The sequence below is a fragment of the Gymnodraco acuticeps genome, unplaced genomic scaffold (genome assembly GCF_902827175.1).
Source record: "Gymnodraco acuticeps unplaced genomic scaffold, fGymAcu1.1, whole genome shotgun sequence".
Lineage (NCBI taxonomy): Eukaryota > Metazoa > Chordata > Actinopteri > Perciformes > Bathydraconidae > Gymnodraco > Gymnodraco acuticeps.
In genome coordinates, this window is record NW_022990884.1 from 10993 (window position 1) to 37384 (window position 26392).

Here is a 26392-nt window from a genome sequence, read left to right on the forward strand (position 1 = left end):
GCTGCCGTGTGGATTATTATGCTGCTGTGTTTATTGTATTTTTGTAACTCTGGCACAGCAATTTCCTTCGGGATGAATAAAGTCTTATCTTATATCTGAGACCTGGAATATATTGTTGAAATTCACTATAAGATCAGCCAGAAACCAATTGATTTCAGACTGTAATGTGACCCTCTGCAGTCTGACAGCTTTGCTCTGTTCTCCTTCACTGATCCGTCTCATCCATTCCTCTCTCCTTCTCTCTCTCTGTCCTTTAGAGTAAAGATGCCGGCATCAGGACTCTGGTCATGTTGGATGAGCAGGGAGGTAAGTTATTGAGAGAAATCTCCAAACACTGTCTCTCTTTCTTTGCCTTCAATCTGCTGCCAACTCCCTCTGGCAGACATTCAATAATGAAAGAGCCTTCAGCGGCGTAACGTCCTGTGTAACGCTGCAGACACGTTTACGGTTCATAATGACCTTTATGGTTTTATAATCACTATAACAGTTTATTTCTCTGAGCAGATCTTTAAAAGTCGCTAAGAGCTAATGTGGATAAAATGATTATAATGGATGTGACTTCTGCTTCGCCTCCCTATAAATACCCTGATATGCTTATAGCTTTGTCAGACAAACGCATATATACAGAGCTAATGCTATTATATTATAGCTACAGGATATGATACCTACGGTGGACGACAAGTGCAAATGCGTTACATCGGCTCAAGATATTTCCATGAGGAGAAACGCGCTTCAGTTTAAAAAAAGAATGCAAATATAAAAACCCAGATCTGCCAAAACGTGTGAATTATTTTACTCTCCTGTGATCTGATCGAGTCTTAAACACAAGGTCAATGATGTGAATTCAAACAAAACAAAAGCACAACACATCTGGTTATGTTTAGATAATTAAACTACCGCGTCAGGTTGTTCAGTAAAGTATCATTTATCACATATTTACTGTGTTTGTTACGGTGATATTCAAACAAATCAACGTTGATCGCTGGATTAGGATTAGAAATATGTTTACGTCAATATCAAAGAGTGATTTCCCTGGACACATAATCAACAATGCATTTTTCTTGCTTGACGACGTAATCATTAGGAGACCAGGCTGATCATAGATGGACTTTTACTCGGTACAAAAGCACCATGATTTATCTGCTCTCTGAGTCCTGGTGTCAGAGGTCAGAGGTCAGCTGGTGGTCAATATATTTTACTGTTTGACATCTTCTTCAGTCCTGCCCAAGCTATAACTTCATCCACTGTGATAATAAAAAGGTGTTTCTCCTAATGGTTGTGATGAATGGGGTCAACGTTGCTTTAAATTGGATCAGTTTTGAGAAACAGGACCTCAAATAGTGTCAGATAAGAAAAAAAGGAAGACCATTAAACCATTTAATCTGTTTTATACTTCATCAGGTCTGGTTTTATGTGTGTGTCTTTACCACATCTTGCCCTAGAAGCATCGTTCGAGTCTTGCTTCAACACGGAAACAAATCACATGACGCTACGGAAAACATGAATCAGTATCAATAGCCTCGTGATTCAGATCTGCTCCAAAATGTAATGGCTTCATCCTCGGCCATTGCTACTTCGTTCCTCAATTTTATATACAAATCAGACCGGTGATACCGCTGACAAACAAAGGAGACAAAGAGACATACCAAGTTGAAAACATGAACTCTATGGTTGGAAATTGAGAAATGTGAGCATTTATTTGCATATTTGGTATTTAAAGCAATCCAATAGTACCAGAAAGTAATCGTGTTGCATTGTCTCAAACATCTCGTTTTTCTGCATAGAAATGACACTTAATAAACAAGACAGACTTTACATACTATCAGCAAAACAAGCAGAACGGAAAAAAGAAAGAAGAAAAGAAAATAGAAACGCAGCCCAAATAATATTCAAGTGTCTTCATTCTCCCGTCATGTTGTAGACCACTAGCTCCAGGAAGTCGAAAAAGGTTTTCCAGATTTTCCAAAACCTATCCAGTTTGTTTTGAAGGAAAAAACGTATCCTTTCACGAGTAAAGTAGAAAGTCATCCCTTTCAGCCGTTGAGAAAGTCCTCAGGTTGACGGTTCCTTCCATGTGCGAGCGTACCTCAGGTAATTAGTTGTTGTATTGCAACACCTTTAAAAAGTAACCCTTCAAAGCCCGGATGCTTTTATTGGTTACCCCTCTCGTAAAAAGACACTTTAGTCTTTTTGCACAGATCCACGCTTCACAGAGCATCCTAATTGTCCTGTCAGAGGAATAGATAGCCTGTTTCTTTTCTCTTTCTCGTCCCCTTTCCTCACTCTGCTGTTAGCACAGGACAGAAATCAATTCTTTAAATGACCTCTCAGCAGCAAACGTCCTCTTAACCCGATCCTCCACTCTGTCTCGTGACGTCTCTTACAGTAATGACGAAGCTCTTTCCTTGTCTTCATCCTCTCTATTTATCCTTGTTTCAAAATGACGGATATGGATCACATTCCTTTAGTTACTCTCCTGGGATATGATCGAAGTTTTAAACACAAGGTTAATGATGTAAATCCAACAAAACAAAAACAACAAATCTCGTTATGTTTAGATAGTAAAACTACCGCATTTTGTTGTTAGGTTCAGTAAAAGGTAGGGATGGCACGATACCAAAAACTCACGGTACGATATTTATCGCGATATTGAAAAATAAACTTGAATTTAACTTGAATTTGTTTTTCTTTATAAAATAATACATCTGATTTTTACAGCATTTTAGGAGGATAGTAGTATTTTAAAGTGTCAACAATATAATGATCAGACCCTGCAATAGAATAAATCAAGTTTCACTTTAGTTTTTCAAGTAACTCAACTCTCTCACAATCACTCACTCAACATCATCAAGCTTATCTTTTAGGAATATGAGCATGTCCACATTTCCAGGTAGAAGCTGGGATGTTTGAGCGTTTACAAAATCCCCTGCTGTGGAAAAAACTCTCTTGCTTGGTACTGATGTTGCTGGGACAGAGAGATATGCTTTGGCCATGGGTGATAGCAGTGGGTCAAACTGTGCATTGTCTCTCCACTTCAAAAACAATACACTTTTTGCCAAGAAGGTGAGGCTTATTGACAGGGCGAGATATACATATACTGTTGGTACTTGTCAATGTCTCTAGGTGTGTACATGTAGCCTGTAAATACCATGTCCTTTTGTGTTATCCGTTGTTTTATGTTGCCATGTTGGACAGGTCTCCCTTGAAAAAGAGATTGATGATCTCAATGGGACCATCTGGTTAAATAAAGGTTTAAAAAATAATATTATTTAAAAAAAAATAAAAAATACCGGTAGATTTAGTCAGTCTCACGACGGTATTGAGATATTTCTTTACCGCGATATTCGATATATCGTTACATCCAGGGCCGCCTCTCCCTACAGGCCAATCACGCAGGCTGCATGGGGCCCCGCCTTGCGCAGGGGGCCCCGCCCAGAGGGCCTCAGCTGCTGTGCGCAGTTCTCCGCTTAGTTCTCCCACCCCCCCGCGAGAGTGAGAAGTGACAAGGGGAGCACGTCTGTAACCCGACACCGTTGCAATGAATCGACATCTGACCAATCACGGCTTTGATACGCCCACTAGTGCAGGTGAAGAGATGTCGGTGAAAAGACAGTTTCAGTCCGGGGCAAGCAAGAGGGGAAAAAAAAAAACATGAAGAAACTAGAGCATCACTCGAAGGTGGGTTATTGTAATAATGTTTATAAGCATGTTTTGTCTCGACTATATTACAACTATATTATAATAAAATAATATAGTATTTATATTATTGAATTGATTATGATTATTATTATTAGTAGAAGTAGTTTATTTGCATTCATTATATTTTAATCTTTGTGATGCTAGTATTTGGCAGGAAATGCAGACGTATTCACCGGTAAACGCATACTGAATGACATACATGCACATTTACCATTTACCTCACTGTATAAAAAAGTAACTGTGTTGATAATAATAATGAACAGGAATTATATTTGCAAAGTAGCCTACTTTGTTTCCAAAAAAAAGGTTTTCACTCCTGTCGGGCCTCATCTCACAATGTCGCTTGGGGCCCCAAGTTGGCCAGGGTTACATCCCTAGTAAAAGGTCCTGGTTTGGATAATATATAAGCGTGTTTGTTACGGAAAAGAGAGATTTCCCTGGAAACATAATCAACAATGCATTTTGTTTGCATGAGTAATCTTTAGGAGACGAGGCTGATACAGAAATCAATTCACAGATTTAAATGACCTCTCAGCAAACGTCCACTCTTTCTCATGACGTCTCTTACAGTAATGACGAAGCTCTTTCCTTGTCTTCATCCTCTCTATTTATCCATGTTTCAAAAAGGACGGATAGGATATCTACCTCAAGAAATCTCTCTTATGTTGCCATGAAAGAAAAATAAAAACGCCTCGTAATTAATGGCTTTAATTAATACTGCCTTGTTGAGCTGTAAACTAGAGTGTAACTAATCCCTCTGCCCTTCACACACACACACACACACACACACACACACACACACACACACACACACACACACACACACACACACACACACACACACACACACACACACACACACACACACACACACACACACACACACACACTGGAGGAGATGTTTTTCTCTTTTATTTGAGCCAAATAACAGTCTATTTGCAGCATTCTGTATAAATTAAAGTAAAGAGTGCAAACACATTTTTTAATGACACGATGAATCTCCAAAATCATATTTTACATATTTTTGTTAATTGAGTTTAGAGTCTGGGAAAACATGTTGTGTAAAATACTACATTACCCATAATCCTATGCTGCTTTTTGCATTAAGAAGAAGGTAGTGAGAAGTGGTAATCAAAGTGCTTACAACTAGGATAAAGCTAATTGTCTTATTTTTATTTGAATTAGAATACAAACTGAGTTTAACTAAGGTTTTTACGTGTTCTTCATCTTTAGCTTTTTCCTCCCTCAGGTTCAACAGGTTCCTGTATTGCATTGATTTGTATCACCTGTCTTCCTGCCATAGTGTATAAATCACACTATCTCACATATATCTCACATTTCGACATGCCAGAAAGGAAAAACAGACGTAAATAATAAGCTTCTTCAGGTACAGGATGGTTCATTACTTACTGGGAAACTACATCATTATTTTAATAATTTACACACTAGTTAGAGCATTTAATACTCCAATGTCTTTCTTGACTTATTGAATATTTAGAGATTTGGGAAGATATGCCTATTTGATGTCTTGCTGAAAATGTATAGCCTATATGGAGCAGAGCTAGCTAGCGGTTAGCTTAGCACAAACACTGAAAACAGTCAATTAGAACAGCTAATCCTCAAATTACTTTCTATACGGGTGACTGCTGACTGTTTTAGTTTAATTAATATTAGAAAAATATGCTGTTTTATTGTAAGTTTTAATAGAAGATCTGTAATATTCTCATGTCTGTACATTAAATAGAGTGCCAGAGCTAGGTAGCCCTTAGCTTAGTTTAGCATAAACACTCGAAACAGGGGGATACAGCTAGTCTCGCTATATGTCCAAAAATAATCTGAAAACCAATACCCTGAAAACTGATTAAAAACACATTTCTGTTCACACAAAACAATGCTAGCTTTTAGTTTACTTTAATTATTTAGACATTAATTAAAAAAGACTGAAAGAAAGGAAGGGAAAGGGCACGAACAAAAAAAAGCCATTATTGCTTATGAAAGATTTCACAAACCACACCTGTGTTGCTCCTAGCTAAACAACATTATATCTGTTTTAAAAAGGCTTGTTTTAGTTATTCCTGGTTGATGTGAATCAGTTCATAAGTGGTTAAGTCTTTCACCCGGTAATCCTCAAAGGACTGGTCGAAGCTGAGGAGATAAACAATTTCTCTCTCTTCCTCTCACGTTCTCTCTCCACACAATCCTTCCCTCTGCATGGGATTACTGCTAAAAAGCCATTTAGTTGTCGTCTACTGTAACGTACAGTTAGCTGAAAATGCCTCCTTCCTCCTGATCCTCTCTCCTCAGCTTTTAACGGATGATTTGCACTCAGTGTCAGAAACAGCTCTTGCTATAGTGTAATCAGAGTCAATCAGAATCATTTATTTATCCCGAAGGGAATTGGGTTTTGTGACAGTTGCTCTATTTTAATCTAAAATAATATCAAACACAATAATATCAAATAAATATTTTTATTAAAACATGAGAGGTTTAAGTACAATGTCGAACATACGAAAAAATTAAATAGAAACAAAATATTTATATATTTGTTTACATTTATTTGAAAATGTGCACATTATCCTACAACATAAACCATGTTTATTCCAATAAACTGCTGATTGTGAAGTCATTTCTAGTGCCAGTTAACTGGAAGAAAGAGATTTAAATCAAATTAAAGTGAAGTAAAGAGAAGCCTGTAGAACATTTCTTCGTTTCCTTAGTTTTTTGCTTATATGTTCAACCCAGTCTCACGGCATTTCGTGTTAGTCACGAAATGTAATCTATTGATTCGTGTCACACAGAACGATTTTAAAAGCAATGTATTTCTATTGGTAGTATGTTTCGTGCCTGCACCAAATAATAACAAATTAGAAGGAACATCTTTTTTTTTAAATACAGATTTCAGTATTCTGCGGCTCTGAGCCATTTCTTTTCCTCACGGACGGCAAAAAAAGTCCGACATTATACTATTTAAAATAAAAACAATAATCGTGGCTTGATATTGAGTAAGAAAATGTTTTTATGAACCACACAGCTTCCGGTCTTCCGAGACCCGACCGGACAGAAATACGTTACGAATCAATAGATTACATTTATTTTGTGACTATAACACGAAATGCTGTGAGACTGGGTTGATATATTAGTAATGTGTTTACTCTCTGTGTCTGTATTACATGAGATGATGGCACTGATTATTTGACCTCCCGAGGACAAACGTTGCCGTCTTATATTTTGGGATTGGCTATAGATGACTCGCCGGGTTTAGTAACTGATCTGAAGCCAGCAGATGGGTTCGCAGCTTAGGTTGTGATTTACTATCAGGCTAAATTAAATTAAAGGGATAGTTTGGAGGTTTTGAAGTGGGGTTGTTCAAGGTTCTTATGAGTCAGTTGGGGTGTAACGGTTCACAGAATTCACGGTTCGGTACGTACCTCGGTTTTGGGGGTCACGGTTCGGTACAACAAGAAAAAGCAAACAAAAGTCCCAGATATATAATTCCAGGTTTGTTTTTTCAAGTTTCAGTTTAAAAATAAGGAACTCTAACATTTTGAATAATGAACTTTATTACACAGTTAAAAACAAACCACAAACAGTACCACACACACTCAGATGGCCGTATTATCTATAATGGCTGAAACAAAAAGGTTTCATCAAGCTGGAAAACTAAAAAGAATGTCTTGAAAATATTACAAAATAAATAATAAGAGAGTGTTTCAATCACTTTCAATCACAATCAATACAAGCCAGGGTCCTCTACTATTGCATAAGGGCTTCTTCTTCTTCTTCTTCTTCTTCTTCTTCTTCTTCTTCTTCTTCTTCTTCTTCTTCTTCTTCTTCTTCTTCTTCTTCTTCTTCTTCTTCTTCTTCTTCTTCTTCTTCTTCTTCTTCTTCTTCTTCTTCTTCTTCTTCTTCTTCTTCTTCTTCTTCTTCTTCTTCTTCTTCTTCTTCTTCTTCTTCTTCATTTGTTGTTTAAGGGCGGCTGGCAAACAGCTTTTAGGCGCAATACCGCCCCCTGGATTATATATAGTGTAGTGGATGCTGCCCTGAATGACAGACTTTTTCCCCACCCGTTAAAAAAAAGGCATATTCGTCGTGTGACTGCGTGTACGTCACGGTTCGGATACCGTTACACCCCTAACAGTAGATGGCCAAGTTTGGAGAAACAGACAGAAATACGAGCACAGAAGCTAAGCGTTATCCTGCTGTGGCAAAACTAATTTTAAACAAAAAGGTTAAAAAACTGTTTATATTTGAGCTATATTTAGTATATTTTCATCTCTTAACCTGTAGTCAGACAGCCTTTTCAAACGGGAAACTGAAGCAGTTCAATGCTCTCTGAAAAGCCACCAGACTCCTTTGAATCAAATAGTTTGCAGAATAAAGGAGTTGCAAATCTACTCATGCCACAATTACAGTAGGTAGTTTGGTTATGTTGTGATGTGACATTCGTGTCTTGGAACTCACTAACAAAGCAGCGTTAGATCAGCAACTGTGTGTTCTGTGAGGCAAACTGTTTTTGTCAATGGAGTCTGGTAGATTTAAAGATAGATCCCATAGACTGTTAAGCTGTTTTAAGGCAAGGTAAACCAGTGAAAATAGTCTAAATATATATTGACACTTAAACTCATATTTGTCTATTTGGTGATCCTTTGTTTAAGGGTTGCTAAAATGTGTTTTGCATCCACAGTATTTGCTTCCTGCTGCTACTCCTGTCTGTTTCAAACCAAAGCTGTAGGTAATGCACTGATTAGAGAAATGTACCCAATTTAAAACCATCCCTTTAACAATCAGTAGCAGTCATTTCTGTACATCTGCAGCCAGTGTTGTATGACCATCTGTGTCCTCTGCACTTTAATGTGACTCATCAAACCTTAGCAGTATTTCCTCCCCTTCCCACTGATGGAGATTACTGCTATCCTGTCCTATAACCATTAGGAGAGAGGATCTGACCTTGAACCAGAGCTGTTTATAGCTGTTCCTATCCACCAGTAAGGAAGCCACTTCTCGTGCCCAAACGGTGCTTTCAATGGCACTTCATTCATGATTTGTTCATTGATTTGTTGCTCGTTGATTCAATTGCTTCAAATGCTCTATTGCTTCTCCCACTGATGTGAAGTTGTTTAACCCTTAAATGGTTTCTGTGTCCTGGGGGATGCAGTCATAAACAAGCTTTGTCCTTGTGTCAAATGGGTGAAATAACAGTGTAATATAGGGGTAATCACAGTGTTACATGGGTGTATTAATGTGTAAAATAGGTGTAGCAACAGTGTAATATGGCTGTAATATAGGTGAAATAACAGCGTAACATTGGTATAATATGGGTGTTATACAGGTGTAATAATAGTGTAACACATGGGTGTATCAATGTGTAATATGGGTGTAATATAGTGTAATAGCAGTGTAATGTGGGTGTGATAATAGTGGAATATAGATGGGATAGGGGTGTACGAACAGTGCAATATGGGGGTGATAATAGTAGATTATAGATGGGATAGGGGTGTACGAACAGTGCAATATGGGTGTGATAATAGTGGAATATAGATGGGATGGGGTGTACGAACAGTGCAATATGGGTGTGATAATAGTAGAATATAGATGGGATAGGGGTGTACGAACAGTGCAATATGGGGGTGATAATAGTAGAATATAGATGGGATAGGGGTGTACGAACAGTGCAATATGGGGGTGATAATAGTAGAATATAGATGGGATAGGGGTGTACGAACAGTGCAATATGGGTGTGATAATAGTGGAATATAGATGGGATAGGGGTGTACGAACAGTGCAATATGGGGGTGATAATAGTGGAATATAGATGGGATAGGGGTGTACGAACAGTGCAATATGGGTGTGATAATAGTGGAATATAGATGGGATAGGGGTGTACGCACAGTGCAATATGGGGGGTGATAATAGTAGAATATAGATGGGATAGGGGTGTACGAACAGTGCAATATGGGGGTGATAATAGTAGAATATAGATGGGATAGGGGTGTACGAACAGTGCAATATGGGGGTGATAATAGTAGAATATAGATGGGATAGGGGTGTACGAACAGTGCAATATGGGGGTGATAATAGTAGAATATAGATGGGATAGGGGTGTACGAACAGTGCAATATGGGGGTGATAATAGTGGAATATAGATGGGATAGGGGTGTACGAACAGTGCAATATGGGGGTGATAATAGTGGAATATAGATGGGATAGGGGTGTACGAACAGTGCAATATGGGGGTGATAATAGTGGAATATAGATGGGATAGGGGTGTACGAACAGTGCAATATGGGGGTGATAATAGTGAAAAATCTGTGGGTGTTAAATCAGTGTAGTAACAATGTAGTGTTGGTGTAATATAAGTGTTTCATGGGTGGAATAACGTAGTAATATGTGTGTAATACAGCTGTAATAACAATGTAATAGGGGTGTAATAACAGGGTCACATGGGTGTGATGTAGCAAATAGCAATCTACACTTTGGGTGGAGGTAGGAAACAAAACGCTGAGGATTCAAAACAAATAGATCCACAAAACCACTTTTTAAATCTCTCTTTGAATGCCTAGTGCCTGCTTTGCCTTCTGCATCTCGCCAAATACAACCTGTGTTTGCCTCTTCGCACCGTAGCGTATAGAGCGCCAACCCGCCCGTAAAACAAACCCGCAACCTTTAAAACTTTACTTCACTGCCTCTCATGCCTTTGTCCTCACCAGAGCAACTTGACCGTGTGGAGGAGGGCATGAACAAAGTGAACGCAGACCTGAAGGATGCCGAGAAAAATTTAAAAGATGTAGGAGTATGCTGTGGGCTGATATGCCCCTGTATTGAAAAGTAGGTACCAGCAGGGGCTCTGAGCTCTTGAGTGTCCAGTGCTGGTGGTGGTGATGTTTAATGTCTCTCTTGTCACAGTCAATGTCTTTTTTTTGTCTTTTCTCCTTTGTTCCCCCTCTCTACTTCCCCCCCCCGTCCCTACTCCTCTCTCTCTTTGTCTTCTTCTCTCTCACGTGCTTTCGTCCTTTTGCTGGGAAATATGACAATGTGTTGGTAATCAGAACAACTGGAGCGTATCGAAGAAGGGATGGACCAAATCAATAAGGACATGAAGGATGCAGAAAAGAATTTGAACAATCTAGGACAGTTCTGTGGTCTATGTTCATGTCCCTGTAACAAGTAGGTGCTGCCCGACTGCATGTGTTTCTCCTGCTTCTGGTGTGTAGAAACAGGCCCTTATAGCCGCAACAACACACTCTCGGAGCAGGCAACCAGCATGTGTGTGTGTGTGTGTGTTGGGGTGTTGGGTGAGCATGCATGAACAACACACACATCTGCACAACGCCACTTTATTTGCTGTTTTCATCAAAAGCCCTTCATTCATTGGATGAGACTTCTTTACCTTTCAGCAGGTCAGCTTCAGCGTGGATCTGGAAAATGGCGTCCGCCGTCCCTCCCCTCCCAAAACCCCACCTTCAAAGTCCAACCAAAGAATAAATCAACTATAGTGGCCTTCTCTGCTAAATTACTCATGTGAATTTCATCCATTTTGCTGGAAAGCTGTTGGTGTTTTAAATGCTTTTACATGAAGTAATTGCTTTACAAGAGGCTCTTGCAGTAAGAAAGTTATCTGATTTTAAGTCCATCTAAAGAATAAATCAACTAGTGGCCTTTTCTGCCAAATTATTTATCTGAATTGTAAACATTTTGCTGCAAAACTCTGGTATTTTAACAGTTTTTTTTAACTAGAGTAACTTCTTACAAAGAGCTCTTTTAAATTAAGACCTTTATCATACAGTAGTTCCTGGTGTTTTTAAAAGAAGACGTGTTTACTTTATTTAGCTCACAGACCTTAGAGGTGCATCGTTTCATTCTTCATTTAATTCCCTGCAGGAAAACAAGTTTTTGCCACAACCTCAAGCTATTCCTTTTTTGGGAACCTGTTCATAATTGATTAACTTTGTATATATATAACCATTAGCATAGGTCAGGATGCACTCTGATTACAAATGTGAAGGTGATTTAGTTCATAAATAACAGTCAATTAAAGGTTTTAACTATAGGCTGCCTTATTTGGGGCTAGATTTGAATATAAAATGATATTTTGGATGTTTTTATGGGCTTTTTTATGAGTTTCTTATCCATAGTCAGTCTACCAACAGTACTGACTATGGATAACGCAAGGGATTATGGGATATGTAGTTTGGAGAGTACCAACAAGAAGCCAAGCAAAGTACAGTAGTGGACAGGGGCATCAGATAATCATATTTTAACCACATTAAAAAACTGTTTAATTGTAGAATTTGTATTGCGTCCACAGCAGTACTTTGTTTTCTTCTGTGCCTTAAATCCTGTACAACATATACTGTTTACTAAACATCCAAACTGTCCCTGAAAACCCTTTCAATCCTGTATCTGTTCTTTAAAAGCTTTCACATGAAGGTGGATTCCCAATGCCTGTTTTAAACGGTTTGATTTCTCTGGCCCTAAACAGCCAAATCCTGCGTATTATTATAACACTATTGAACCAAGACATGTGCTGTATACAGTTGTTATTATCTCAGAGCTATAGAAAACACAAGTGGCGGACAAACCAAGAAACACAAACTTTATACAGTTTCTCAGACATTCATCTGGGAGTAAAAGAAGCGATGCCTTCATTTCAGTGCAGTATTTTCCCGGTATTAGTTTTGAGTATGCTGCTGGGTCTGTTAATTACGCCCAAAGGTCTGTGTTCAGATCAGACCTCGAATGGTCCATTATATACTTTCTTTTGCTTTTGTAGGGATGCACGATACTGGATTCCTGCCTGATAACGATAACCAATACTTTGCAATTAATTTCAGTCGATGCTAATACTGAAATAAGCCTTTTCCACCTTATTCCTGAGAAAATCGAGCCTATCCTGTAGGGGAACAAACACAATGTTATGCCTACTGTTTAATACCTATGTATGCATTTTGGTGCACAACAAATATGCATCTAGGAGTGTGTAACGAGGGTGTAAGGAGGGTGTAAGGAGTCTGTTAGGAGTGTGTAAGGAGGGTATAAGGAGTGTGTAAGGAGTCTGTTAGGAGGGTGTACGGAGTCTGTTAGGAGGGTGTAAGGAGGGTGTACGGAGTGTGTAAGGAGAGTGTAAGGAGGGTGTAAGGAGTCTGTTAGGAGGGTGTAAGGAGGGTATAAGGAGTGTGTAAGGAGTCTGTTAGGAGGGTGTACGGAGTCTGTTAGGAGGGTGTAAGGAGGGTGTACGGAGTGTGTAAGGAGTCTGTTAGGAGGGTGTAAGGAGTCTGTTAGGAGGGTGTAAGGAGGGTGTACGGAGTCTGTTAGGAGGGTGTTAGGAGGGTGTACGGAGTGTGTAAGGAGAGTGTAAGGAGGGTGTACGGAGTCTGTTAGGAGGGTGTAAGGAGGGTATAAGGAGTGTGTAAGGAGTCTGTTAGGAGGGTGTACGGAGTCTGTTAGGAGGGTGTAAGGAGGGTGTACGGAGTGTGTAAGGAGTCTGTTAGGAGGGTGTAAGGAGTCTGTTAGGAGGGTGTAAGGAGGGTGTACGGAGTGTGTAAGGAGAGTGTAAGGAGGGTGTACGGAGTCTGTTAGGAGGGTGTAAGGAGTGTGTACGGAGGGTGTAAGGAGTGTGTACGGAGGGTGTAAGAGCCTCCATATGTGTTTGGTTCAGATCTTGTTTATTCTATAGCTCTCTGGTCGTCCCACTCATGAAACACTTTGTGATTCCTGTGGTTTTGTCTCATCTGATCTCTTTAAAGTTCAAATGGCATTAAAAATAATTCTTGCTTGTTGTTATAAACTGGAGCACCTGATGGGTCTGATGGTTTTCCACCTCAACAACAACAACAACAACGACGATGCTGCATAGAAGGTCTTCTGCAACTGGAGAATAATCGATTAGTCGTTTGGTTTGAAAAAATGACATTTAGGGTTTCTCAAAGTCCAAGATGATGTCCTGACATTTCTTATTTTGTCCAAAACTCCACATATTTATACGTTTTTTGTCATAGGAGTAATGAAAACAAAAAAAATCACATTTCAGAAACTGCAATCTAAAATGTTGTTATTAAATTCTTTAAAAATGACAAACTGAAATCGTAATACTTTTCGATTAATTCAAAATTAACTAATCAAATATTTTCTTGGTTAATCGACTAGTTGTTTGGATTATAAACATAAAACATGTCAATTTTTGATTACCAAAGCCAAAGATTACGCCCTTAAATTGTCAAATTGTGTCCAAAACTGAAAAAAAATTCAGTTTTCTGTCATTTAGGAGAAAATCAATCAGAAAATATTGAAGTTTTTTAACCTGAAATCAAATAATTGTGCCTTTTTTTCCCGTAGAAAATAACTCATTGTGACTCGTTAGGATTATTAAATTATTAAATATATTAATTAGTGTTTCCCAAAACATGCTGACGTTTCTTATTTTGTGTAAAAAGTCAAAAATAATCCGTTTTCTGTCAATAAGGAGTAAATAAGTCAGAAACTATTCAAATGTTTTAAGCTGAAACCAAATCATTTTGCCTTTTTTTCCCCTTAGAGAATAACCCGTTGTGACTTGTTTGGATTATTAAATTATATTAAATATAAACGAGTGTTTGCCAAAACCATTGAAGACATGCTGACATTTCTTATTTTGTCTGAAAACTAAAAAATATTCAGTTTTCTGTCATTTAGGGGAAAATAAACCAGAAAAATCCAATAATTTCACTTAAAAAATTACTCCAACCAAGAAAGTTTTTTTACCTTTTGACGACTAATCGATTATTGCTTGCAGCTCGGTGTCTTTCATCAACAAATTGAACAAACACAACTTTTAAACCCTCTTCTGTCATTGTGTTGTGCTCAGTGGTGACCGCTGCTCATCAGATACTCCATGCATAATAAAATAAAGAATTAGATTTTCCTATTTGACTGTATACAGTGTATCGCCCTGTTATCCATCCAGATGAAATGAAGGGCTCATCACTGATAATGCATTAACTCTCCTGCATGCAAAGTTTCATTGTGTTTTCTTCGACTGATCTAACTGTCCGGCTTTCTTTCAGTAGAAATGTGTTCCTGTTCCTCTTTACATGTTTTCCCCTCCCTACGTTGTGTTTTATCCGCCTTGCATGTCCTCTCACTTTGCGTGTGTGTGTGAGTGTGTGTGTGTGTGTGTGTGTGTGTGTGTGTGTGTGTGTCCTCTGTCCTTATGTCTATGTGTCTGTGGGCTCCTCTCTGTGTGCTACTGGGAGATGGTTTTCTGGAGTCTTGGACCGTGATCACTTTCTAACACGAGCCACATGAGAGCGTGTTGTTCTCTGATTCAATTGATCTGCATGTTGGATCAATTATTCGCAGACTGCTAATGCATGTTTGTACGTTTATCAAGCTTCTTAGAGGGCTAAGTGGCCGTGGGATTCAATGCATTCAAAACATATAATTATGTATATGTTTAAAAGTGAATTGCCAGAAAATATGCACTTACATAACCATGCATATACACACTATAGTGCACACACACACACACACACACACACACACACACACACACACACACACACCACACACACACACACACACACACACACACACACACACACACACACACACACAGTGAGCAGCAGTGGTGGAGGAAGTATTAAAATATTTTACTTCAATAAAAGTAATATTATATATATGTTTTTTTTAGGGTGAAATTCTTATAAATGATTCTATTATTTAAATATAGTATTATAGGTCGTTTTTATGACTAACAAATAGATTTAAGAGCATTTTAATGTGGTACTTTTAGTTAATTTTTAACAATTCATAAATAATTTTGTTTACAAAAGTAGTACAGTACTGCATAATTTAATATCTGCATATGTGTTTTTATATGTAAAATAAGCTAGTAACAAAACACGTTATATACATATAGTGCAATAAAAAGTACAATATTTTCATCTGAAACAATTAAAAAGTAAGTGTAAAATCGAATTAATATTGAAAAAACTTAAAGGTGGGGTAGGTAATTTTGGAGAAACCAGCTCGAGTGCGCCAGAATTTGAAAATAAACAGCCCCTTCCTCACAGAGCCCCTCCTCCAACACACGCGCACATGACCAATGAGGGCACGAGATAAGTTTGTGCCCAGATGGAAGGCTGACAGGCAGGTAGGCCATCCAGTTACTTTAGCCGGCTCAGATGATTGGTCGTGCTTTTTACAGCGCCACGGCTTCCACAGATGACATTTTTTAATGTATTTGTTGTCAAAGCACTTCAGATATTCATTGCTATCGGGATGTTAAGAGAATTCCATGGAATATAACAACAAGTGTATCTCGAGCCGGTTTCTCAAACTTACCTACCCCACCTTTAAGTAAAGTACCTTAAACTTTTACTTAATATACTTAGTTGCATTGCAACACTGCTGACAGCATTCACTCACACTCCAACATCACTACTAGTAACAAAGAAGTACACACATACTTAAAATGAACACATACAATATGAATGTATAAACACGAACACACAGTACTGCAGTTCCTCTGGCCCTGACTGTAAAATAAGCTGGTGACAAAGCATGTTAAATGCATATAGTGTAACAAAAGTACAATATTTCCTCCTGAATTTATAACATTTTTTACAAAGTCCCGTTTAAATTCCAAAACTGCAGTACTTAAGTAAATATACTCAGTTACATGCACACTCTGATCACAATCAGCCATAAATTACACTCACAAACAAGTAAGCACACATACTTAAAATGAACACATATAAATATATAAACACAAACACACAGTACTGCAGTTGCTTTGGTCCTAATGGAGTGTGTGTGTGTGTGTGTGTCAGGTTTAAAGGCGGGGGCCAGGCCTGGGGAGCCAATCAGGACGGAGTGGTGAACGCTCAGCCAGGAGCCCGAGTCATGGACGAGCGCGAACAGATGGCCATCAGCGGGGGCTTCATCCGCAGGTAAGAGAGAGTGTGTGTGGGTGTGTGTTTGTGTGTGTGTGCCACTGTGTAGCTGGTTTCTATTTGTGTGAGTGCATGTGTACAGTGTGAGATACTGTAATACACGTACGACTCTCCATACAACTATAATTATAGGGAATTATATAATGGGTGTTATACAGGAATATCTGCAGGTAAGCAGTGTGTGTGTGTGTGTGTGTGTGTTTGTGTGTTTGTGTGTATGTATTATCCTTGCAAGAATGGAAGTAGTCATCACACACTGTAATCGTATTAATATGTGAAAAATAAGTGAAAAGCCAACACTCCAGTGGCGAACCGTCAGGGCCTTCAAGGTATTCAGAGAATACCCTGGAACACTCAGATAAAACAAACAAACAATCGATTTAATTATATGAATAAAATGTAATAAAATGTATATAAAATGAATAAATGAGAATCGTATCTGTGTTGTTGATCTGTAATATTACAGTGTTACGTTGATTTGTTTGTCCTTCTCGGACCATGCACTACGCATTTCAGTGGTTTTGTGTTAGAAAAGAAAGCAACCAATCAGATCTTGTTCTGGGTCTCTGGGTAGAATATCCTTCACCAAGGTATTCTACATCCTTGATCGAAGGCCCTGGCCGTGGCTCTGAATGAGAGCGTGCGTTTGGACTGACAGTTTGATCAACCAATCATATATTGATTTGTAGCCAATGGGCGTGTTCTTTCAGAGTTCCCCTCGGTTCCAGGGTATTCTAGAAGGCCCGCTAGTTAACTGGCTCGAGACAGAGGACCTAGACGAATGCCACGAAGCAATTCATGCCGTTTTATTGTTTTTAACATTGAAATGACAAGTGCAACAAGTGAAGATGATGTTGTTGCTGCCTTTCATGTTGTTGTTGTGTTGTGACGGTGTGAACCGTGTCAGTTGTGATAGACACGGTTCTCCACTGCTTGAATCCTTCAAAAAATCTCTCAACACTCACTTATTCACTCTAGCTTTCAAACTCTGATCAACAGCTCTGATATGGGAAGAGTACATACAGTATTTCCCCAACAGATACTGTAATACACATACGACTCTCCATACATATATAATTATAGGGAATTATATAATGGGAGTTATCCAGGAATAGGTTGCCCATTTTCACCTTTCAAGAAACTTTACAACATAATTACGGTGACTTTATAACGGTATTATTATCGTATTGTTCCCCTTGGTAATGATTGCTATTAAAACAGAACAATAAGGACACATTCTGCTCAGTCTGCGGCAACAAGAAGTCAGCGTTCATCAAAGAAAGCAGTGTTTTATATATTTATATAGTACAAAATAACAATAGTACCAGGAGAATTATCAGGGTTTCTTTATCCAGCTCACTTTTCGGTTCCTTGCTCTCCATGGAACTGAATCTTTAGTAGTACTATATATTTAAATTACATTACTATTAACGAGTAAGTGTGCCTTGTTGTTTAATCCTCAAAGGTCACAATATATTTACATTTAAATAATTAACCCCTGTTCCTCACTAGGGACATTTGGGGCTTTTTCATTTTAAAGGGGCCCAAATATGCTCCTTGGGGTTCTCCCTTTCCTGTAGCGTGTTATATAGGTTTCCCCTTCAGAGGGAAAACTCAGTAATAAGTCTATAATTAACAAAATACGGACCACCAGACCCCATAAAACCCATTAGAACCATCATGTCTTGATCTCACTTTAAAGCACTGCTGCTGTATTATGTGTTTGATGAAAAACATTATAATTTGTGTTGCTTCTAATCCTGTAAGTCCGTTATAACCAGTCCTTCCTTGTTTCTCAGGGTAACGGAGGACGCCCGGGAGAACGAGATGGACGAGAACCTGGAGCAGGTGGGCGGGATCATCGGGAACCTGCGCCACATGGCTCTGGATATGGGCCAGGAGATCGACACCCAGAACCGCCAAGTGGACAGGATCATGGAGAAGGTACGGCACAAATAGCCTCGCAAAACATTTATTTTATTTAAAGGTCACCTATTATGCAAAATCCACTTCTACATCAGCATGTGTCCCCTCTTCTTCATGTCTTCTCTACATCAAACATGTGTCCCCTCTTCTTCATGTCTCTTCTACATCAACATGTGTCCCCTCTTCTTCATGTATCTCTACATCAACCATGTGTCCCCTCTTCTTCATGTCTCTTCTACATCAACATGTGTCCCCTCTTCTTCATGTCTTCTTCTACATCAACATGTGTCCCCTCTTCTTCATGTCTCTTCTACATCACCATGTGTCCCCTCTTCTTCATGTATCTTCTACATCAACATGTGTCCCCTCTTCTTCATGTCTCTTCTACATCAACATGTGTCCCCTCTTCTTCATGTCTCTTCTACATCAACATGTGTCCCCTCTTCTTCATGTCTGCTTCTACATCAACATGTGTCCCCTCTTCTTCATGTATCGTCTACATCAACATGTGTCCCGCTCTTCTTCCATGTCTCTTCTACATAAACATGTGGTCCCCTCTTCTTCATGTCTCTTCTACATCAACATGTGTCCCCTCTTCTCCATGTCTTCTTCTACATTCAACATGGCTGTACCCCTCTTCTTCATGTCTCTTCTACATCAACATGTGTCCCCATCTGTGGAAAGAGACTCTGAAAGTTTCAGGAACAAGATTCTCGCTCTTTTTGTCCTGATCCATAAAAACCTGTCTGAAAATGAGCTGATCAGATGTTGGCCACTTTATGATGTCATAACGATGTTTTGTCTTGTGTAACCATTAGCCAATCAGCAACCAAGGTAACCCCCCCCCCCCCCCCCCCCCCCCCCCCCCCCCCCCCTATCACCTGAATCTCCTCTAGAGCACCATTGAGTTCTTTGTAACCAAATCTCTCTCAGAGGGGCGTGGGGAGGGGCTCCTTGTTTTCATCTAAAGTAACAGACAGAGAATCAGCACTTTGGAAACAGGGCTGAAACAGAGGGGGATTATGGGTAATTTGGTGTTTCAGCCAATCAGAGACAGGTTCTGTATATATCTGAGACCTGTAATATGTTGATGACAAACAGTATAATTGGGGACCTTTAATGGGAGAGGGTGCAAGAAACATCTTCAGCAACTTGACAACACATGCAGCTTTTAGAAAACATTCAGCATCTTGAGGGAAACATGTGCAGCGTTTACTAGAAGTAGTAGAAACCAAACGCTGCAAATACAAAACGCTGAAGAAGCTCAAAACACAACGGAGACCAGGGGACACTAAAAAGTGACGCACACTGCTGGGAGACCAGGGGACACTAAAGAGTGACGCACCAAGCTGGGAGACCGGGGGACACTAAAGAGTGACGCACACAGCTGGGAGACCAGGGGACACTAAAGAGTGATGCACATGGCTGGGAGACCAGGGGACACTAAAGAGTGACGCACACAGCTGGGAGACCAGGGGACACTAAAGAGTGACGCACACAGCTGGGAGACCAGGGGACACTAAAGAGTGACGCACACAGCTGGGAGACGAGGGGACACTAAAGAGTGACACACACAGCTGGGAGACCAGGGGACACTAAAGAGTGACGCACACAGCTGGGAGACCAGGGGACACTAAAAAGTGACGCACACAGCTGGGACGGAGACTAATCAACTGTCTATGTTGTTGGAAACTCACCTAAAATGTTTTATCTGCTTATTTTAGTATATTATGATTATTTCCGATAATATGGCTTAAAGTTAATTCCTCAACATCAACAAGCCCTCCAGTCCCAGCTGTTTGCGTCACTTTTTAGTGTCCCTGAATAAAATGTGAAAACCTCTTCAACTGGTGTTAACCCTATTTAAGGGAATCCAAACGAATAACAGAAAACGATAACGATAACGGGTCCCAAGGTGGGTAGATCTGCGGACGAAAAGCTCTGGGGGGGCAAACGGCTCCATGTCTATGCCCTATACGACCATTTCCTGATAATGATGAAGCAATAGCCCCGCCTCTCCCACCTCTCCTGTTCATAGATCAGCTGCTGGGCTCTCAGGAGATGGGGAGGAAAAGAGAGGCTCCGTTTTTTATTATTATATAGAGTCGTTATCAATTTGTTTTAAAGCTCAATAAATAACAAAGAAGACCTTTGACCGGCACTTTTCTAATTTTGTCCGGAAGATTTAAACTTTAATGGATATGTTGACCGGAAACTCTGCCGCACGGTCCCCTTGTCCCTTTGAAGAGGCGGAGAGGTGGGTGTTTTTCATCTGCTGGTGGACTAACCGGAGAGATTCACAGCAGGAGCACACGCTTGCCTCGGGGAGGGAGAACAAGAGCCAGAGCGTCCACCGCGGAGAATAAACAGAAGGGCAACCATGGCAACCATGCGGGAAGTCTTCTTCGCTGCTTTTGTGGCAGAAGTACAGCGCCACTTACCATTTCCGTCCACACAGCGGCGTTGGAAGCTTCTTCCCATTCACTTTGAATGGGGTGATGTCACTTTTCGCCGAACTGCATTGTGGGAAGCAGAGCGGAGCTTTCCTGGCGTTTCAGGCTGCAAAAGTTGAGCAATGTTCAACTTTTGAAGTTGAAGCTTTCGGTGGAAGCGTCAGCCAATCAAATGTTATGCCAGTACAAGCTCTAGCCAATCAAAGCGCTGCTTGTGTATCAAAGCCGCTGTGTGGACGGGCCGTTACAGGCACTCCAGGCCGTTACAGGCACTCCAGCGCTTTCGATCGGTCTCGTGTGAACGGACACGTTTCTGGTGCCTGTTGCGTGTGGACGGAAGACTTTTTTGATATCGAATTCGGTTTGTTTGCGTTACCGTTCTCGTGTGGCTCCAGACTAAGACTCATTCCTGCATTACTCTGTAGTCACATTCATGGCAAATGCACCAGGTGTTGAAATAAACATGTATTTCTCTTTAAACTCGCCCCCCTCTTTAACAACAGCTAAACCATGTGTGTCTCTTTCAGGCGGACTCCAACAAGACCCGGATTGACGAGGCCAACCAGCGCGCTACAAAGATGTTGGGCAGTGGCTAAGCTGCAGAGAAAAGTGCTTTTAACCCTCTTCAACCCCACCACTCACCCCAACATATTATCAACACCAACCAGCCCAGCCCTAAACCCTCCAACACCAATCCCCAATGCCCGACTGCAAAACCATGCTTTTATTGTGAAACTTGTAGAGGTTTGCACACATGCACATATCATAAAACCTCTGCCCTCCCCCCTTCATCTCAATAACTCATGTCACTTCCTTTCCCTCCCAAATCGTTGTCAATGTTGTTCTGTGTTGTCGCTCTTTTGATTTTGCTATGAATTATAGTTCTGTTACACATCGATCACTCTGTACATAGTGCTTCTTATGGAGCTTCTAGATCCTGTCTGCTTCATCATTCTTTTTTTAAGTCTGTGTGTAATATAAACTGTATCCCCAGTGTCAGTATATGTGATGCTATACATGATAAAGGCCACAGTGATTTGCAGTGAACATATAGTGAACATACAGTCCCTCACAGCTTGTTAAAAGTCAATACCTCTGCCGATACTCAGTTTGAGCCGTTTGGAGAAACATGGCTTTTTGTTCCTGACTGTTAGTGCATTACTGTTTTAACAACTCAATTGATGCGGCAGTATTAACGCAGTTTGATGCCATTGATTGTATAATTTCTATATTTTTCCTCAGGAAGCTAAATCGGACCAATTCAAAAGCAAAGGGTTGAATATTTCATTGATTTTTTGTAATTCATTAAATCTGCGTCATGAGGCTCAGTGCATAATTTGTTGATGGGACAAACCATCAGGAAAATATTGGGCATTAACATTAATAGCTAACATTTTGATTGATAAGAAAATGAGCTTTGCTAAAGGGTAGAGTTTAATTACAACCTTTGCAAAGTTACATGTTGGGTCACAACCTCTTTACATCCCAGCTTTACCCACAATTCAACCCAAACAATATCTAGTGCATTAAGTGTGTTATGCATGTCCATCTTCTGCCAGAAGACGCTGAATTATTCATTTATTCAGTCAAAAATAATCCTAATATGGAAACCGCATGCTACATATTTAGGCCACACAGAAGAGAGGTTCATATTTATCTGCAATATAGTGCCACTCTTTTTTTGTTTCATGTCTTCTTAACCTTTCCAGACTGTGATGATCACTGTAAAATAAAACCTTGGAAAATGCCAATAAATCCATCATAACTGTAGGACCAAACTGAGCCTGCTTTCTTTGTTCGTGAATACTCATACCACTGCAAACATGGACCAAAATCAAGTTTGTCAAAAAGAGAAAAGGCAGAAAAAATATCTTAATTAAAGGGGACCTATCATGCACAATGCACTTTGTGATGTCTTTTCTACATCACCATGTGTCCCCGGTGTGTCAGGGAACTCACGCAGCGTCAGAAAATAAAACCCTCTCTCTTTTCCTCCGTACCCAAATCTCTAAAAACGGGGAACAACAGAGCTGATCCAGATTTGCGTCCGATATGATGTAATATCTGAAATGTGGACCCACGGGCCAATCAGAAACGTTGCTATCAGAAACAATGCCCGACTGTTTTGGACGTAATATGGTCGGTGTTTACATTAGCATCGCTAACACTCAGAGCTAACCTGTACTGGAGAGCATGTGGGTGAAGAAGCAGGAAGTAAAAAGGAACTCACCTTGTGGTATAACCGGCAAGAGAGAAAGCCTTTGAGCTCCATACTGTTTCAGATCCTTGATAATCCATGATATGGAGTTTCATCACGGCAGCATTTAGTTTAGACAGTAGCTGCCGGGTCCCGCATGAGCTCAGACCCCTCCTTTTTTTTTTTTTAAGCTTTATCCCCAAATCAGCACTTTTGAAACAGGAAGTGAAATAGAGGGATATGAGGCATGGCTAGAATGGGTGATCTGTTTGGTATTTTGAGCAAAACACTTCATAGACATGTTTTTTATATATTTTTATATATCTGAGACCTACGCTATTGCCTAAAAATAGCATGATAGGTGACCTTTAAGCTTTTTATTTTGATGTGTGACATATAGGATATGCATGCTTCAGTTGGGTTCAGGCAGACACAAGTAACGTTATTTTAGGAGAGAAAGCTATTTTTCTTAGGGATGATCGCACTGAAATATCACTGATATGTTCAATATCCAGACCGTGCTATTACTCTAAGTGACATTAGGCAATTTACAAACTTAGTATAATGTTATTGTATAGAAGGTTAGAGGTCAGGGAGCTTATCCTGACCACTCGTGAGTGATCTTAAACTACTCCTCTAAAGTCCTGATTTTGAAGTGCTACCTCGGTAAAAGTAGAAAAGTGCCTTACAATATACTAATAAGTACAAAAAGCACAATGACCTATTTAAGAATAACATTATATTCAAAATGTTACCCAAGTAAAACAGCTAAATGTACTCTAATGTAAGTAAAAGTACTCCTTGTGCAGTTTATTCACAGTATGATATTATTATCCTTTTTTTATACATATAACGGCATTTTAGTATTGTAGTTTGTCAATGTGAAGCAAATGTAGATCTTATAAATACTGTCTAGATTAGAAGTACAGTACTGCATTATACCACATCAGCATATCATGGGTTTTTGATATGTTAGAAGTACAATATTTACAATAAGTACAAATACAAAGTAGCTATCAAGGGAAATACTCAAGTAAATAAAAAATATGTCCAAAGAAATTGCAATACTTGAGTAAATGTACTTATGATACGATATGATAATACTTTAATGGTCAGATCAAGTCTGGAATTTGATTGACAAATAAATGAAAAACAAACAACAAACATTTAACATAACATCACAACCACTGAGAGAAAACATGATTAGGTTATTATGGTCTGCTGAGTCACAAAGTCTCTGGCAGGGTTGAGCAGATGGATGGAGCAGGTGGAGCAGTTTGGTTTTGTGTTTTAGTGTTCATTTAAACTAATAATCTTTGTTTTCGATGTGGCACAAATCTGATCATATCATCAGTGTTTTAATCAGGAATTAAGTCAACTTTATCGTCAATCTTTCACATGTGTACAGACAGAGATCCCTCTCATCATAATTTGATGTGTGGTTATCATAGTCCAATGATTGAAAATGACATCTAGGATCACGAGATATACATATCACAAAAACAGTTGAGTATTATAAGGTTGGCACAGAAAGCCTGCGCAACTTCATAATCTTTATTTATAAGATATTGACAGATTTAATTCAGAATATTGCCAATTTTAGACATGCACACTTTGTGTATTCCTGCTTTTAACAAACGTTTGTATTCGGGACCGTTTCTGACAATCCCGAATACAAAACTACAAATATATATAAAAATATGTATACAAATATGCATATCCTACACACAATCAACAGGCACATTTATACATATGCACACATTAAGAGATAAATAAAAGCACAACAATTAATATCTACAAATTAGCAGTCACTTCAATCAATCAATTCTGCCACTCTTTACCATGGTTCAAATGTGCAATGTCACCACCAGTATTTGATGCGGAGAGGAAGAGAGAGGGGGAGGAAGAGAGAGAGAGGGGGAGGAAGAGAGGAAGAGGGGGGAGGAAGAGAGGAAGGAAGAGAGGGGGAGGAAGAGAGAGAAAGAGACAGTGGGGGATATAGAGGTGGAAGATGTGCACATTACACTATAGGACATCTCCTCTGTGGTGCCCTGGGCTTAGAGCGGATTAGAGGTTACACGTCACTAAGAACACTGACACACACACACACACACACACACACACACACACACACACACACACACACACACACACACACACACACACACACACACACACACACACACACACACACACACACACACACACACACACACACACACACAGTAATCCGGCCATACCTTGGTTACTTGCATTGCACGACCCCTGTGTAAGCATGTGACGTGTTTGCATACAGAGAAAGAAAAAGAAAATGGATGTTTGTTGTCATCCATATTAAAAGAAAACATTAGAATTTTCCATTTTATATGACATTATTTAAGCCTAAAATGATTACATCCTTTTTTTCCAAGGGAGTCTGTCAGTTCATCTGCTCCTCACATGAATGTATTATTATTATTATTATTATTGGAGTTATTTCATGCATGACCCATAAATGAAATAAACCTGGGTGCAGGAAAGCCTATATTTGTATACCAAGAGCTCCCTCTGTTGGTGTAAACTGGGCAGTGGAGTTGCTCAACAAATTAATGATAAATAACATTTATTTTGTGGCTTTCTTCAAGTCAATAATACAACCCTTACGATTTTTATAAAATTTCAAAAATAGAACAGAAAAATAGAACAGAAAAAGAGAAAACAAGTCAATACAACCTATGACAAATTACTAATATATATATACAGGGGAATATGCAAGGTTGTCAGGTTTTTGTATGTACTGTAGGAATGGCTCACACCTGAGGAATTTGCCTTACATGGTGTATCCGTCAACACAGTTAAAGAAGAGTAAAAAGTAGGAAAAACATTAAAAAAAACTAATCATATGTTAAGATATGGAAAATTATTTACATTAAATCTGGATATACCAAGGAACTACATACAGCATACAGAATAAAAGTGTAAAAGCACTCAGAATAATGTGCAGTATAGTTATGGAAAGTGTATGTGTTAAACATGGTGAAAATATGTTCGAACATATATATATATATATATATATATATCTCACAAATCATCACATTTTGTTGACCAGATTTAACCGTGACTGTAACAAGAGAACGTCCAATTGTATGTTTTGAGCTGTACTGTACTGTACCCAATAAACAAGCTGTTAATAAACTTTTCAATCAATC

At 39.3% G+C, this 26392-nt stretch overlaps 1 protein-coding gene across 1 annotated transcript; it reads left to right on the forward strand.

Annotated features, from left to right (window-relative positions):
- The first annotated feature begins 230 nt into the window (after positions 1 to 230).
- LOC117557584 (synaptosomal-associated protein 25-A-like) lies at positions 231 to 22785 on the forward strand. The gene is made up of 5 exons (XM_034233473.1): positions 231 to 306; positions 10746 to 10863; positions 16506 to 16625; positions 18428 to 18572; positions 21535 to 22785. The coding sequence occupies exons 1-5, from the start codon at positions 288 to 290 to the stop codon at positions 21601 to 21603; spliced, it is 471 nt and encodes a 156-aa protein (XP_034089364.1). The 5' UTR covers positions 231 to 287; the 3' UTR covers positions 21604 to 22785.
- Positions 22786 to 26392: the final 3607 nt, after the last annotated feature.

Coding starts and splice junctions, on each gene's coding strand:
- LOC117557584 (XM_034233473.1), top strand. Junction 10,864..16,505: donor TGTTCATGTCCCTGTAACAA/GTAGGTGCTGCC, acceptor TGTGTGTGTCAG/GTTTAAAGGCGGGGGCCAGG. Junction 18,573..21,534: donor TGGACAGGATCATGGAGAAG/GTACGGCACAAA, acceptor TGTCTCTTTCAG/GCGGACTCCAACAAGACCCG.